Source organism: Mercenaria mercenaria, chromosome 5 (assembly GCF_021730395.1).
Source record: "Mercenaria mercenaria strain notata chromosome 5, MADL_Memer_1, whole genome shotgun sequence".
In the NCBI taxonomy this organism is placed as follows: domain Eukaryota; kingdom Metazoa; phylum Mollusca; class Bivalvia; order Venerida; family Veneridae; genus Mercenaria; species Mercenaria mercenaria.
This window is the reverse complement of record NC_069365.1, coordinates 6,069,428-6,084,648: the sequence shown is the minus strand read 5'-3', so window position 1 is coordinate 6,084,648 and position 15,221 is coordinate 6,069,428. Positions and strand designations below refer to the sequence as shown.

Here is a 15,221-nt window from a genome sequence, read left to right as displayed (position 1 = left end):
TGTTGCTCTAGTGTGCACATCAATAAACACTATTTATTTATAGATTAATGTGCCGATATAGTTGTTTACCGAACATTGGAAACTTTTTTCCTACTTGTGTGGGTGCGTCTGTATGCTTGTGAGTCTATAACGGTGCCCTACTGTTTTCTTATGTGTTGCTTGTTCGTTTTTCTATGTTATTCAGTTGATAGTGGTTGTGTGTTTCTTTTTGGTGCATGAGTGTCTGCGCTATTATGGTTTATGTTGTAGTGTGACTGTTATTAAAGAATATGGCATTCCCTTGTATATTCGTCCTTGTTCAACTTTCCCCTTCGGGTCCCTTACTTCCGGCCCCCCCCCCCCCCACACACACACACACCACACACACCCCGGCCCCATTTTTCCCCTTACAGTTTCCTTCCTTTCCATCTATATTTACCATAAATTAATATGTACTTGTTGGATGTTTGAAGCAACCCGTCTGAAATATTTTTCCATTACAGCTTCTTTTTGTTGTGGGCCTTCTATGCAAATGCGTGGCTCTGTGGCTGTTTTAGTGTTCTGTACTTCCGAAAAACCTACCCTTACCTATTATCTTTTTTTTAAATTTAAACAGTTAAATAATATAACGCCTGTTTAAGTTTATCCATCGATTGTCTGTGTAAAATCATACATAATTTGAGCATATACATAGATCTGCATAACGTTCATTTTGTCAATACTCGCATAAACTTAAATGACAGTTTCATAATTGTATCAGCGCCTGGTACCCGTGAAATGAGGCCGAGGAACTGAACAGTCCAACTATATTATCGAGCAGGGGTCGGCTGATGGTACTGGTGGTTTTCTGCATTTTCAAATTTTCTGGCTGGTCATCTCAGCTTTGCCGTTTCCGCCAGGTTCTGCCACTTTTCCTTAACGTCATTGACGGACCTCTTAGCAGTTCCAATACTTTTGACCTTTTCGCAGATGGCCACCCAGGCCTGAAAGGACATCGGACATTATGCTAGGGATTTTGCCCAAATTTCAAAGCCATTTCTTGACTTCAACAGATGATAATTTTATATAATGGTTTCGAATACTCAAAAATAAGTAAGATCTATATTCCTGTCAAACTGTCGCAAAAAAAGTATTTCATCTTCGTTTTCTTGAAATTCGAAGATTTTGTGAATAAGGGTCATATATTTTTTTTAATTTCAAACGCACAGACCGGTAAGAGAGCATTATGACGTCAAATTGCCGCATGACGTCCCATACATCCTCGGGTAAATGAAGCCCAGCATGATATTTATTAAAATATTTCAAAAACATGTCAGAATGAAACAATCAAGGCCTTCTTGTGATTTATCGTCTAGTCTAATTTACCACGGTTCATTGTTCAGATGCTTCAGTATTTAACCACGAGGGCGTTATGCATCTGAATCAGACAATAAACCACTCGAATGCCTTGATTATTTGTTAAATAAACTTTTACCATGCAGATTATCAGTTTTATTAACCTTTTTTTAAAATTAACTGAAAAGCAAAAAATTTAAAATAAAAGTGGAACAAAACTTTTGGTCACACAACTGTACTTCAGTTCTTTCCACCCGATTACCAACGATAACTGATGCATTGATCATAGCCAATTGTTTGCTTTCTATACATCCTGATTCAGGTGCATAACGCCCTCGTGGAATGTCGGTGGTTCTACCCAGGTGCCCGCTCGTGATGAAATAATGCACGGAGGGGCATCTGGGGTCTTCCTCCACCATTTAAGCTGGAAAGTCGCCATATGACCTATCATGTGTCGGTGCGACGTTAAATCCAACAAAAAAAGTAGCTTGCCTTCGAAGTTTTTAGAAACACTGGCGTAGTTGGTCTATTCAGTTGCAGTGTAGGGGTATAGGAGACTGCCTAGGCCACTGTCGGTTCAGGGGTGCCTGGGGGTAAGCATTTTATGACACATTTTGGCACGTTCTAGATGCATCGTTTGTTTTGTTCTTTTCAAGGTCCCTTAATATTGCATTTTTGGGGTGTTTAGTTTTTCAGTTTCCTAAATTATCTGTAGGCACAGTCCTGCTGTGCTTATACCATAGTGGCTACGCCACTGAGTCATGCACATTTAGCCTATATTTTTTAATGCCTAGCAAACATTTAAATGTGGTTTCTGTTACTCCAATACAAAAAGAATAAAACAACATAACAATACATGTAGTAATAAAATACGGACTGGTCCAATTTACCGATGGAACAGGACTTCAATAGCTAGTATCAACATTTAAGTAAATATTCTTGGGATGTCAGTGTTAGTAATGTCGTTACTAATATTCCGGTCGGCCTCGGAATAAGTTTCTTTACGTTTTCAAAGCGCTTGTTTTTGGCGATATATGGCCTTTTTGTGTCGGTTCGCCGTAAAATCTAACTCACTCACTCGGAATAAGTTTCAGACGTGTTGGTGGCTTGGTGTTAATTAATGGGGTGTCAGTGTTGGTTCTGGGAACGTCAATATTAGGTCTTGGGGCGTCAGTGTTAGTTCTGGAGGCACCAGGGTCAGTTCAGGAGTTGGTGTCTGATTTAGAATGCTGGATCCAGTGGTTCTTTGGTTCGAATTAAAGCAAAGGTTGTTCTTAAAATGCATTCTAGGTGCGCCATGATTGTGTCTTACAAAACTTAACGTGTCCTACAAAACGGCGTGAGCAGTGTTGCATTTTCCATTACTGCTCATGAACAGACTCAATCAAACCGAGTCTGCAATTTTCACTATTTGCATTGTTCTCGGTGCTTCCGAGGGATCCAATTTCCGGATTATATAAAAAAAAAAGGCATTTGCACCACAGTGGCACTTTTCCCATAGAAGTTCGTCTGTATCTCTTTTAGAAAGGGTAAAAAGGCATTTGCACCACAGTGGCACTATTCCCATAGAAGTTCGTCTATATCTCCTTGCCATGTTTAGGTTGAAGACACATACATCTAGTTGTATATGTCTAAGCCACTTGCTTGGTTCATGATTTGCGACAGACGCATTTGTCCCAATCCTGATGACACTCAGTCGACGGACTTAGATTGTCAAGATTGTTAAATGCTTTTAAACTTAAGTTTTGAAAGTTACATAATAAGACTCGTATATATCATTACATAACAATATTTGTTATTTATTAAGGCTGAACATCAATTCCAACCAATATCGGTAATAGCATGAGCGAAAAAACTTGAAACTGAGAATAACAGTAGCAGTAGCAGCACAAGCAGTAGTAAAAACGTAAAATTGTCAGTAGCTGTGGCGCAGTAGCCGTAGCAAAAGATAAAAGGTGAGGGAAGATTTCTCGGAATCACAGAGCAAACAAAAACACGTGAAATTGACAGTAGCGGTATTCGTAGTAGCAAATATGTTCAATCGTAGTATCAGTAGCAAAAGTAGAAGTAGCATAGCAGCAACAGCAGGAGCAGAAGAAAAAGCAGAAACATGAATTTTGTTTTAGCTGGAGCAGAAACGTGAAACTAGCAGTAGCAGTAGCAGCATTTGCAAAATCGTGAAGAGAGAAAAAGCAGTAGCAGCAGAAGCAGTGGCAAAATCCTAAAAGTTATAGTGGCAGTAGCAAAATTATAAAATGTGAAATTACCAGTACCAGTAGCATAAGTAACAGAAAAATAATTTTGCTACTGCTACTGCAGCTTTTGCTACTGCCAGTTTGAAGATTTTACCAACGCTAATGCTGCTACTGCATTTGCCAATTTCATGTTTTGCTATTTGTGCTAGTGCTACCTCCGATTTCACATTTTTGCTACTGCTAGTACAGCTGCTGATGCTAAGCTGCTACTGCTAATGCTTCTACTGCTTGTTGATGCTGTTACTGCTATTGGAGTTGCTGCTACTGCTACAACTACTGGTGCTGTTGCTTCTACTGCTGCTGGTGTTACTGTGGTTAAGATGTCGGCCGCTCAACCCGGGGGTCGTGTCTAAGCCACTTGCTTGGTTCATGATTTGCGACAGACGCATTTGTCCCAATCCTGATGACACTCAATCGACGGACTTAGATTGTCAAGAGGCAACAGACCTGATTGAAAAACCCATATGATATACTTATCAGGATCGGTCTGCTTTTAAGCTTGACTTTCTATGTCCGCTATTTATTTATCATAGTGTTTTCTATGCTTGAAATATTTACAAAAACGAATAAAGCTGTAGATATGTAAGGTTTAAGAAACATATGCAGTAAGTGTCAATATACTTTATTTAAAATTCATTTGCTGACACCCTGTATGTAGTTTTTTTTTCTTCATTTTTTAACTGTTCCCCCCCCCCCCCCACCCCATGTGAACAAGTACCATTTTTGTAGCATACGTATATAATAATTACTTACAAAGGTATGTGAAATAGTTTGCTGCGTCACTTGAAGTGGGGAGGGGGGAGGGAGATGTTTAAAACGTAAAAATGGTTAATGTTCGTATTTCAACAGAAATGAGAAACGTCTACATAGTCTTCTTTTTTGTTCACAAAATGGTATAATTTAGTCTGAATAGGAAAATGTCCGAGGTCCTTTTAAGTACAACACTTTTTTCACGACATTATTAATTCCTGCATAAACTAAGTAAAATAATTTATATATATATATATAAGCCCGCTTAGCTCAGTTTATTTTATCTTGATTTTACTTCGGAACTTCATACGATCCATTGCAGTGTTTTGGTGTTACGGTATCGAATTTGTCGGAATCCGCGGTCTTCAACACTTCCACCCACGGGCAATGAAAAGTATTTTGCTCTGATTCTGGGTTAATTTTATCCAGTTTGGTTCATTAACCATTTGGTTATCTTTGTTTGTATAATTCGGTCACCAAATTGATTAATTACTAGTAAATGCATAAGACTGCATAGAAATAAATTTGGAAGCACAGGTCAAATTGTTCATGGACAACCTGGCTCTTCCTTGTATAAATAGGCTGTAAAGAGTTTCCTGCCTAGCCAGTCTACAAAAAGTTAAAGGCCTTTGGCATCAAATTATTAAATTACACACATGTCCATGTCACAGACAGCTCAAAACTAGTACCATATGAGTTGATGTTTAAGCGATTTTAGCTATATCATAGAGATTTCTGTCGAAAGGAAAAGCGGTTTGAAATTATAAAACTATCATGTTCTTTTGACCACGTAAAATCAAGTACGCCTTGTCAGAAACAGGTCAACATCGCGTTAGATCTGTTTGTTTTTGTTGTTGTTTTTTGTGACGTATTCTATACTAATTTGTGTTTATGACAAACACAATACACAACTTATTTAGATTATGAAAATGAAAACATTTATTCAGCAACATGCCTATGATAAATATGTTTTCTGATCAGTTTGAATGTCAGTTCAGCTAGTGTAATAAACTATTTCTCCAACTTCCTGCTTCTGTTTGGGCTATTTTCTTAAAATCCTCTTTAATAATAGGCATGCAGTCATAAAAATAATGAGACATAATAATTCATATTAAGAAACTGAAACTCCACGTAACTTCGAATAGTTTAATTGTTTCTTTGGGTATTGTTACGTGCATAAAAAGTGTTCATTGTCTGATTTTGCGCGTTACTACAAACTTTTAAGTGCACGTAAACAAGATCGTTTGTCTTTGTGGGAATAAATCGAACAATAATTCACGGGTCATGATGACATATTCAAATAGGAAGTAATAGGGGAATTTTTGGAATTTACCACATTAAGAAAATGCGCCAAGGCCTAGCTTTTGACAGTTTTTGGCTATGAATCATAACGGAAACGTTTGCAATTATTGATAAATTCGCCGCGAAGGTTTTATTTTTGCAGTCACATCGGCTCGGACTATCATACATATTAGAATATGCGTTCACTGTCGGATAAGATAAACAAATCGGTATAATTCGCTCAAACTAGATCTGTTTCTATAGAATGTCTAATAACAAATTGTTTGGGTTCCGCATCTGATAGAAACAAAGTACTAAACCTCGTGCACAATGCTTGAGATGGCATTTGGCCTGAAAACTTTACAGATATGTTCTTGCAAATTATAACAGAGACCCAATTAACATTTGAGAAAGTATATGAATTATACAACTTTAGCCAGGCTAACTTACCTGTTTAATCAATACATTATTATTAAAGGCCAACGTTGATAGTATGGGTAGGGCAGTAGGATTTATATGGGAAAAATATTTAACTTTGGATTTGCTTGAATTATTAGATGGCTTCAACATACTGATAAAAAAATTGCTCTTAAATCAACGAAAATAAAATTTGGTCCCAGGTCAAATCTTTCAAAAACAAAAATTATTTCCATTACTCAGATAGCATATTCTCTCCCTAAAATGGTTTTAGATTTAATAAGGTTCCCTTAAAAAGGCTGGGCTCAAGATATTTTGCTTACAATGGAAATTTTTCAAAATGATATTTTGTCATATCATGAACAAACATTAGAATAATCATGTTTCTAAAGTATTAAAAAACGCAACTAATTCTCATATGTTTCAGTAACAAGAATCTGTCAGTAACTAAGTTTTAAATACAACAAATATTCCCTAAAATTTCTTTTTATTTTGTCGTCATACGGTCTAGGGGAAAGTGCCTTTAAATGCTTTTAAACTTAAGTTTTGAAAGTTACATAATAAGACTCTTATATATCATTACATAACAATATTTGTTATTTATTAAGGCTGAACATCAATTCCAACCAATATCGGCAATAGCATGAGCGAAAAACTTGAAACTGAGAATAACAGTAGCAGTAGCAGCACAAGCAATAGTAAAAACGTAAAATTGTCAGTAGCTAAGGCGCAGTAGCCGTAGCAAAAGATAAAAGGTGAGGGAATATTTCTCGGAATCGCAGAAGAAACAAAAACACGTGAAATTGACAGTAGCGGTATTAGTAGTAGCAAATATGTTCAATCGCAGTATCAGTAGCAACAGTAGAAGTAGCAGTAGCAGCAACAGCAGGAGCAGAAGAAAAAGCAGAAACATGAATTTTGTTTTAGCTGGAGCAGAAACGTGAAACTAGCAGTAGCAGTAGCAGCATTTGCAAAATCGTGAAGAGAGAAAAAGCAGTAGCATCAGAAGCAGTGGCAAAATCCTAAAAGTTATAGTGGCAGTAGCAAAATTATAAAATGTGAAATTACCAGTACCAGTAGCATAAGTAACAGAAAAATAATTTTGCTACTGCTACTGCAGCTTTTGCTACTGCCAGTTTGAAGATTTTACCAACGCTAATGCTGCTACTGCATTTGCCAATTTCATGTTTTGCTATTTGTGCTAGTGCTACCTCCGATTTCACATTTTTGCTACTGCTAGTACAGCTGCTGATGCTAAGCTGCTACTGCTAATGCTTCTACTGCTTGTTTTACTACTGCTACCGCTGATGCTGTTACTGCTATTGGAGTTGCTGCTACTGCTACAACTACTGGTGCTGTTGCTTCTACTGCTGCTGGTGTTACTGTTGCTACTGCTATTACAGCTTCTGCTAGTGTTACTTCCTCTACTGCTACTGCTCTAGTGCTGATGCTGCTACTGCTGCCTCTTCTGCTTCTACTCCGACTGGTACTGCTGCTAGTTCTACTGCTACCGCTACTGCCGCTGCTGCTACTGCCACTGTTGCTATTGCTTCCTCTGCTAGTGCTACTGATACAGCTGCTATTGCTACTGATACTACTGCTTCTTTTGCCTCCTCTACTACTACTGCAACAGCTGCTGCCTCTATTACTGCTATCGCTGCTACTGCAACTGCTGTTGCTGATTTTCGTGATTACTACTGCTACTTATGCTACAGCTGTAACTGCTACTGTCAGCTTCATAATTTTCTTTTTTTTCTTTCTGATTTTAAGATAAATCCAAGACACCTTACATACGAATACATCCCCTCCCTCTCCTCCGCTACCTTCTCCTCCCCCGAAGATTTAAGGTTGACCCCTTACCGACTTCTGAATTATTTAATAACCACAGGACAAACATAAAAAGGTCTTCATCTCTAGATATTTTCAAAATTTGACGGAGTGGTAGCCAAGGAACATTCAGGTCAAGTTTCTTCAATTTTCAATGGACGATAAATTATCATAATTCCTCACCTTGATCACGTTTTGCTCTCTCGTCTGTTGAGCTAATAACAGCAATTAGGGAAGCGGTGATCTAATGGTTAAGATGTCGGCCGCTCAACCCGGGGGTCGTGGGTTCGAGCCCCACTGGGGTCACGACCATGACTTTTCATATGACACTAGTGCTGTAAGGAAGCGGAGATTGGTTCAAATAGGCTTTAAGCTTTCATCACAATCGAACTAAAATAAATTAGTATAAACTAATAACAACAAACTTAAGAACAATTATTACATGTGTTTCATGCCTTTGTTGGAGACAAAACATCAAAGAAAACAAAGCCCAGACAAAACAAGGCACGGTCGAGTACTTGTTAAATCAAATGAACTTCTACAAGCCAAATGTTAACGTTTCCACTAGAATACGGCTGAAAGATACGTTAATGAAGGACACATGAAGGCTGTAATTATTCGACTAACGAGGCTACCAATAAACAAGATTATTACATGTTATACAAGGTACTAAGTAAGGTACATACCCCCTCCCTTGCCTGAAAAACACCCGGTGAGACACACTGGGCCTTTTTCTATCATCACACAATTGTAAGTTTCCAGATTACCTACAATTATGTCGGTGTGACGTTTAATCGAGAGAAACAAAGCAAGGTCAATGGCTAACGATGGTGATATTTAATGAGATTAATTTTAATCACACTTTATACGTAGAAGTATATCAACTGTGTGGTTGGTTTGTAACGAACGATGTTATTATAAACTGATTGCCTGCCATTTCGCATTTATTAATGCGCATATAGAATTCAACAACTTCCTTCTACCCTGGATATATTCGACAGGTGCGGCAAAATGCATTGTCTGCATATTTTTTAAAGTACATAACCCGTTTTGTTATTTATGGTATCTTTGACAAGGTTCTGTTATTGCAAGCATTCTCATTGGTCGCTGAAAGAGGAAGCAAGGGAGACTGAAGGTATATAAGAACACCTGGGTTGTCTGGCTAACTGTCTGTTGCTCGCATCTGAAGGTTTCAGGTAAGATATTTTGTAGTAATAGTTTATTCCTGTTCGACATCAGATTGTTTGTGAAACTGATTTTGTTGACTGAATGACAGTCCATTTACTCTGAAGTTTTGTTAACATTTAGTCATTGTGCAGACTATTCTATCATTAATCTCAACTTGTATTGGCATGAATCGTAACTTAATTAATGATCTAGTATTAATTGTGTAGTATTATTTATAAGCAGAAAGTCGTTGTGCTACAATCTTGCTTCTTGCTTTTTGCGCAAAGTTTCGTCGGGTACAGATTTTAAAGGCGATGAAAAAGTCTGCTTTTCTCCTTTGTTTTTTGTTTTTGTTTTTATTTTGGAAAGAGAGGGTGTTGTATTTGTTTTATTTCGTGGGAAACACACATGTTATTTAAATGAAAAAGCTAATGCTGATACTTTTAAATGATTGAATGCAATGAACTCATGTTTCTTAACTCCAGGTAAACACTTTACAAAACTAATTTTTTATTTTACACAGGAGGAGTTAAAAAAAATACAGCCTACTTCGCTAACATTGAAGAATATACAACGAAAAATGAGGACAAAAATGCTTCATGTTAGTTTGGTGATTTTTGGGTTCATACAGTTTTCAGAAAGTTTTCAGGTATGACTTTTTATACCTTAGGGTTGAGGTGGGACTGGTCGTGTTTGTGGACTACTAGTATGGTTTATATAATCATTGCATGCGTTTTTGAAAAAAGGGTCATTCCTTTCATTAGCCTATCCGCTTAGCTCAGTAGGGAGAGCGCCGATCTATAGATCGCGTGGTCGCAAATTCGTTCCCAGGGTGGGGAGCATGTTCTCCGTGACGATTTGATAAAAGACAATGTGTCTAAAAGCATTCGTCCTCCACCTCCGATTCATGTGGGGAAGTTGGCAGTTACAAAAAAATCCTTTCATCATCTGTATTTTCATAACAATACGCTCGTTCGCTGGGAAATATTATTCTATTTTATCATGATTAAAAAAAAAGAAAACTAATTTGATATCGCAAATTCTATAAATTTGAACATACTATATAAATTAGAAATGTTTTATATCTAGAAAGAAGACGTGCCAAAATACAAAGTATGTCTGTTTAATTATGACGCGTAAAGCGGTACTTCTATGATATCCTCATTTAATTACTTAAAACATTGTTTAAAATTTACCCTTAGCTTTTATCTTTTTATCTTTTCTGAAAACCTATACCATGCAGTTTAAACACCGCAACCTGATTTATATAACCCGTTAGCTGAATAGATTACGAATGCACAAGGCTTTTAAAGTATGTACTTATATTGCACAAGATAATTTTGGAGAATTCATGCAGAATTTTTCTAACATTGGCAAATGGGTGTTTGTTGCTAAATGTAATGGTTGGGTCCCAATATCATCAGGTTTAAAATCAATAATATAACATGAACGCAAATTTGACTTAATCTACTTTCCGGATTATATTAACTTACCAATAACTCACTGAAATTATATTAAACCTCGTTAAATTATGTTTAAATATTGATAAAATGCAAGACAAAATCTGTGATAATTTGTGCTAAATTCAACAGCTCAGATTCCGGATAATAGCACGTCTTCTAGTTTAAACATTCATTTTTAAAGTCATAATGACTTTTTCTTTCAATATATGTTTGCCATGGTGCTCACATGGTACACAGTTATGATGATGTTATATTTGAATTTTTGAGACAAAAAATCCGTGAGCTTGTTTTGCATTTGTAAAACATAGGATATGAGGCAGAATATATAGTCTTATGTTTAAGAATTAGTAATTCCTTTACGAACAACTGATAGATCGTTAATGAAAATTAGCATTATGTGGAATGCAGTGAAAGCATGAGAACAATCGGTTTATGTCAGATTTCTAAAAAATAATAACGAAGAAAAGGACTTGAAACTACTTGAAAATAAAATTGTTAGGTATGCATATTCAATATTAGCCATTGAGACGAACAGCAAATTATGGACATCAACTCACAAAGTTCTCAGTCATTTAACAAAGCATCAAGCAATACACTCTGGAGAAAAAAATGAAACATGATTCTACACGAAGTTAATTTGACCGGCGCACATTGTAATGTGCTTACCGTCACCCACATGCAGCGTTATGTGAATCTTTTCTTAAAATATTGGATAAATCTTCTCTGCACGATTTATTAATAGTTTATTAAGGTACATGGTTACAGCATACTGTAATTTCAAATACTTCTCGCATTTGCCCACTGATGGCGTTTACGGCTTCTTGTGTCTGCTGCATATTATTATCATTGCAGCTTTTCGGTAATTCCCGGGATATCCCGAAGAAAATATTTGAGATGTTATTCATAAACTAGTCCCTGCAAAATATTCTGATGTCTCTCAATATCTTGCAATACGAATTCTACAGAGAATCTGATGATTCTCCCGTGCGCAGCGGCAACTTCCACGTCGCTATATTACATGATGCGTTTGACCACTTGTATACACGACACGCATACTTTTCAATAATTAATAATGTCACCTTTTCCAATTTGGCAGCGTGACGTCAGAATGACTTACGCTGGCAAAGATGTGAACGTTTAGTGGGAATGTTGAAAATATGCATTGTTATAACATGAAGACAAATTACAAATTCTATATTGTTTTGCCTTATGGATTGCGCCGCTCGTATTTTTGGACCTCAGTAAAAACTCATGGACATTTAAATGAAGATGTCTTTTGATAAAAATCGGAAATAGTATTTGTTTTTGTTGGGTTTAACGTCGCACCGACACAATTTACAGATCATATGGCGACTTTCCAGCTTTGATGGTTGAGAAAAACCCAAGATGCCCCTCTGTGCGTTATTCCAAATATACATGTTTGTGAACTAATTGCAATATGACTTTGATAAAACAATTTTTTCCATAGTTTGGACATCCCCGTATATCATAACTATCATTCCACGAAATGTATTCATTTGCTTTCTAATTTCAACAGTCGTCGCGCCAGGACAGCATTGTGACTGCAAACGGAACTTATAAACTGGACATAAAAGAATTTGATACAGAGGAAGACATAGAGGTTATGGACTCAAATGGAACTCGTGTTATAGAAGTTGACATTTTTACAAAGGTAAACATTCGTCTTTATTATTTGCTTTATTATACCCGAATGATAGAATTGCTTTACGCAATACATGCCAAAACGATTTCAAATCATTGCAATATTAACTAATAAAACATAAAATACGAAAGTACATACATAAACATTAATCAGAAAATGGATATTGTCATTTCATTTATGATATACTGCTTCACAGTTATATGATGTAATTTACTTTATTTACTGCTTCACAGTTATATGTGGTAATTTACTGCTCCACAGTTCTATGTGGTAATTTACTTTATTTACTGCTCCACAGTTCTATGTGGTAATTTACTTTATTTACTGCTTCACAGTTATATGTGGTATATGCATTATATACTTCTTTACCTTTCTATGTGGTAAAATACTTGGTCATTTCACAAAGTATTGTGTACTCTAATTTCATCGTCTACACACATCTAGCCTTAAAATTCATGTTATAGAGAAAACTTTCAATATATGACTCAAAGTTTAGGTATAGAAAGACACGACCTTTTTCTTTTCCAGGGATATGTGGTGGACAAACCCGAAAATGATACAACTTGTTACCTCTCCGAGGATGTGAAGGTAACAACATCCGTTCTTTGTACCTTTACAGGAAAATCCATCTAAATTTCATTTTTTTTTGTCTACAGAACATATCAAGGCATCCTAGCAAATTTTATAAGAACACACTGATTAAAATTAAAACGCCTTTTCCATATGTGACAGCTATTTGATTCTAGCATCTTTTAACAAGTTTGTTATGTTCATTTTGATTATTCAATCCAATAAGGTGTGAGTGCTGTAACCTGTTAGAATGGAGCTGTTCTCGTGCTGTAATCCATATCAAACTAAATCTATGGCATGTACTTACAACAATTCAGAATTGCCCATCTTTACAAAGAAAACTATAAGAAGACTTCTATTGTTGAGAAAATTAAGCGTATCTAAATGGTTAAGAATTCAAGATCAAACATCACTTACTTAGACGTTCAATCAACTCACTGTACCTAGTGGATAGTTAACTAATTTTTCGCTTGCTCCAGAAACACTATAATCTGTTATTATCTTGCTCGTACCAATTAGATATAAAAGGAACTATTGGTGAATTTGTAATGCAAGTATTGTGCTAGTATATTAATTTCAAGTGGGTTTTCAGACCTTGTTTATCTCTTTTCTTGAAAGAAAACAAGTAAATCTGGATGAATTTGATACTTCTTTATAATTTAGTCGGACCAGGACGATTTCTGCTATACGTATGTAGATATGCCGAAGAAAAACCTGACGGATGACATCTTAAAGAAATGTGAGGGTCGTGATATTGTCCTGCTAATTTCTAAAGCTGATGGTTGCGAAAAAGGAGAGGAAAATGAATCTACCACAGCGCCTGCCAGAGAAAGTGATGAAGGTAAGAAACATGATATGAAATAAAGAAAACTTCCACTTTGTAAACGTCACATTTTCGTGTAGTTTGTTGTTGTTTCAGCTATCAGGTATTCGTCAGAGCGAGTTTTCCTTTATTTCTGGTATTAATGTTGGAAATTTTGATATTAAGGCTCAAGTCTGCATCACATCTACCTCTTTCACGGCATCTAGAACACTCAGTAACAGTCACGTTTTACTAAAACGAGACAGACGTTATTTCCAATTCTAATTACTTTTTCTTTTCAGGAAACAAGAGAGTCAAACGTGCAATCTGTGTCCGCACCTATTACTGGACCGTTAGACGTGTCTACGTCCGGTACTGCTGCAGGAGGTTATTTGGAGTTTGTGTTCGTTCCTGCTATTATTATCAGTTACGTTATGTACGTTTCACAATTAGACGGTGCTTTTGATAATGTGGAGACAGTGACGTTTAGCCGTTGCAATCATTTCCTGTCCCCATTTTGATTTTGAACTCAAACCAGACTTTCATAACAAAACATGTTTTAACTGTACAGGACTAAAAGTTTATTTATAATCAAAAGTTAAGATTAGACAAGTTTTCAAAACGTAATTCATTTAACAGAAAGATAAATTTGAACTTTTACTTTTTTCAAAGGGAAATATCTTATCATAACTTGATTTGCAAATGGTAAACATGATACATTTCAGAACACTGTTTTGTTTATATATCTCCAATGACTATCTTACTTTGTATGTTCACTCTGTGTGTGCGTGTGCTGAAATATTTTTCTTTTATTATTACTGAGGAATCTTTTTTCTTTTTTTTTTTTTTGCCAATATCGACATTTCAGCTTTCAAATAAATTTTAGAAAATTTATTATTCGTGTCTTATGTTTTATTGCAAATAAGATCAATTTTTGTAAAAGAATTTATTTATTTCAAATGTTTTCACTTTTCCTTTTAAAATACAAACTAAAAAACAAGGAAAAACTTCCTGACCGGAAAATGTGTAAGCAAATGTGTTACAAACGGGAATAAACTCATTTTTCTCAGAAAAAGACGCTAAAGCGTTAACAGTCATGAACATAAACAGTTTTCTTTTGTTCCAAGTTGAGAACGAATTCTTGTTTTCGATTTATTTCGATAAGAAGCAGTATTTTTTCAAATATAACTAAACGATATTGGCAAACATAGTTTTATGTATATAACTACTATAGCATATGTGTCCATATTTTGTTCTTTATAAAACTATCTTATAACTGTCCCTACTACTTGTTTCCTGTAATAAATTCTTAACTGTACTTACTAGTGTTTGTTTTACATTGCCTCATATCTCAGCGAATCTATACCTTTTCACTCGAGTTTTCGTTGAATAAAGAGGGCTTTTGTACGCACTGTAAGTCGGCGTCAGCTAAAGTTTTGTGGCAAGGTTCTCAACTTCACTATATTTTCTTAAATACGAGTACTGCCCCTATTATCACCAATATTCACATTAGGTTGGTAAAGGGGAAACATCAGGTTGTTTAGGGCCATCTCTACTTAAAATAGCGAAAAGTGGAAATTTCGCAGGTCGCTCAACACGACAAAAACGAAAGTGTTGCTGGCTCGGTTTGATTGAGTCTGTTCATGGTCACTTGAGTCAAATGTTATAAATAATGCAGGTTAAAATTTTATGATAAGATTCTCTACTTCACT

The 15,221-nt window shown here is 35.9% G+C and overlaps 1 protein-coding gene across 1 annotated transcript; it reads left to right on the top strand.

Annotated features, from left to right (window-relative positions):
- Positions 1-8,925: 8,925 nt before the first annotated feature.
- Positions 8,926-14,827, top strand: LOC123556348 (uncharacterized). Its single transcript, XM_045346981.2, has 6 exons — positions 8,926-9,040; positions 9,535-9,660; positions 12,012-12,146; positions 12,666-12,725; positions 13,371-13,548; positions 13,812-14,827. The coding sequence occupies exons 2-6, from the start codon at positions 9,592-9,594 to the stop codon at positions 13,973-13,975; spliced, it is 606 nt and encodes a 201-aa protein (XP_045202916.2). The 5' UTR covers positions 8,926-9,040; positions 9,535-9,591; the 3' UTR covers positions 13,976-14,827.
- The last annotated feature ends 394 nt before the right edge of the window (positions 14,828-15,221 follow it).

Bases quoted from the DNA above. Each gene is read 5' to 3' on its own strand.
- LOC123556348 (XM_045346981.2), top strand. From the start codon at position 9,592: ATGAGGACAAAAATGCTTCATGTTAGTTTGGTGATTTTTGGGTTCATA. The intron at 12,726-13,370 runs GTAACAACATCC...TTTATAATTTAG, and splicing joins ACCTCTCCGAGGATGTGAAG to TCGGACCAGGACGATTTCTG. The intron at 13,549-13,811 runs GTAAGAAACATG...TTTTCTTTTCAG, and splicing joins TGCCAGAGAAAGTGATGAAG to GAAACAAGAGAGTCAAACGT.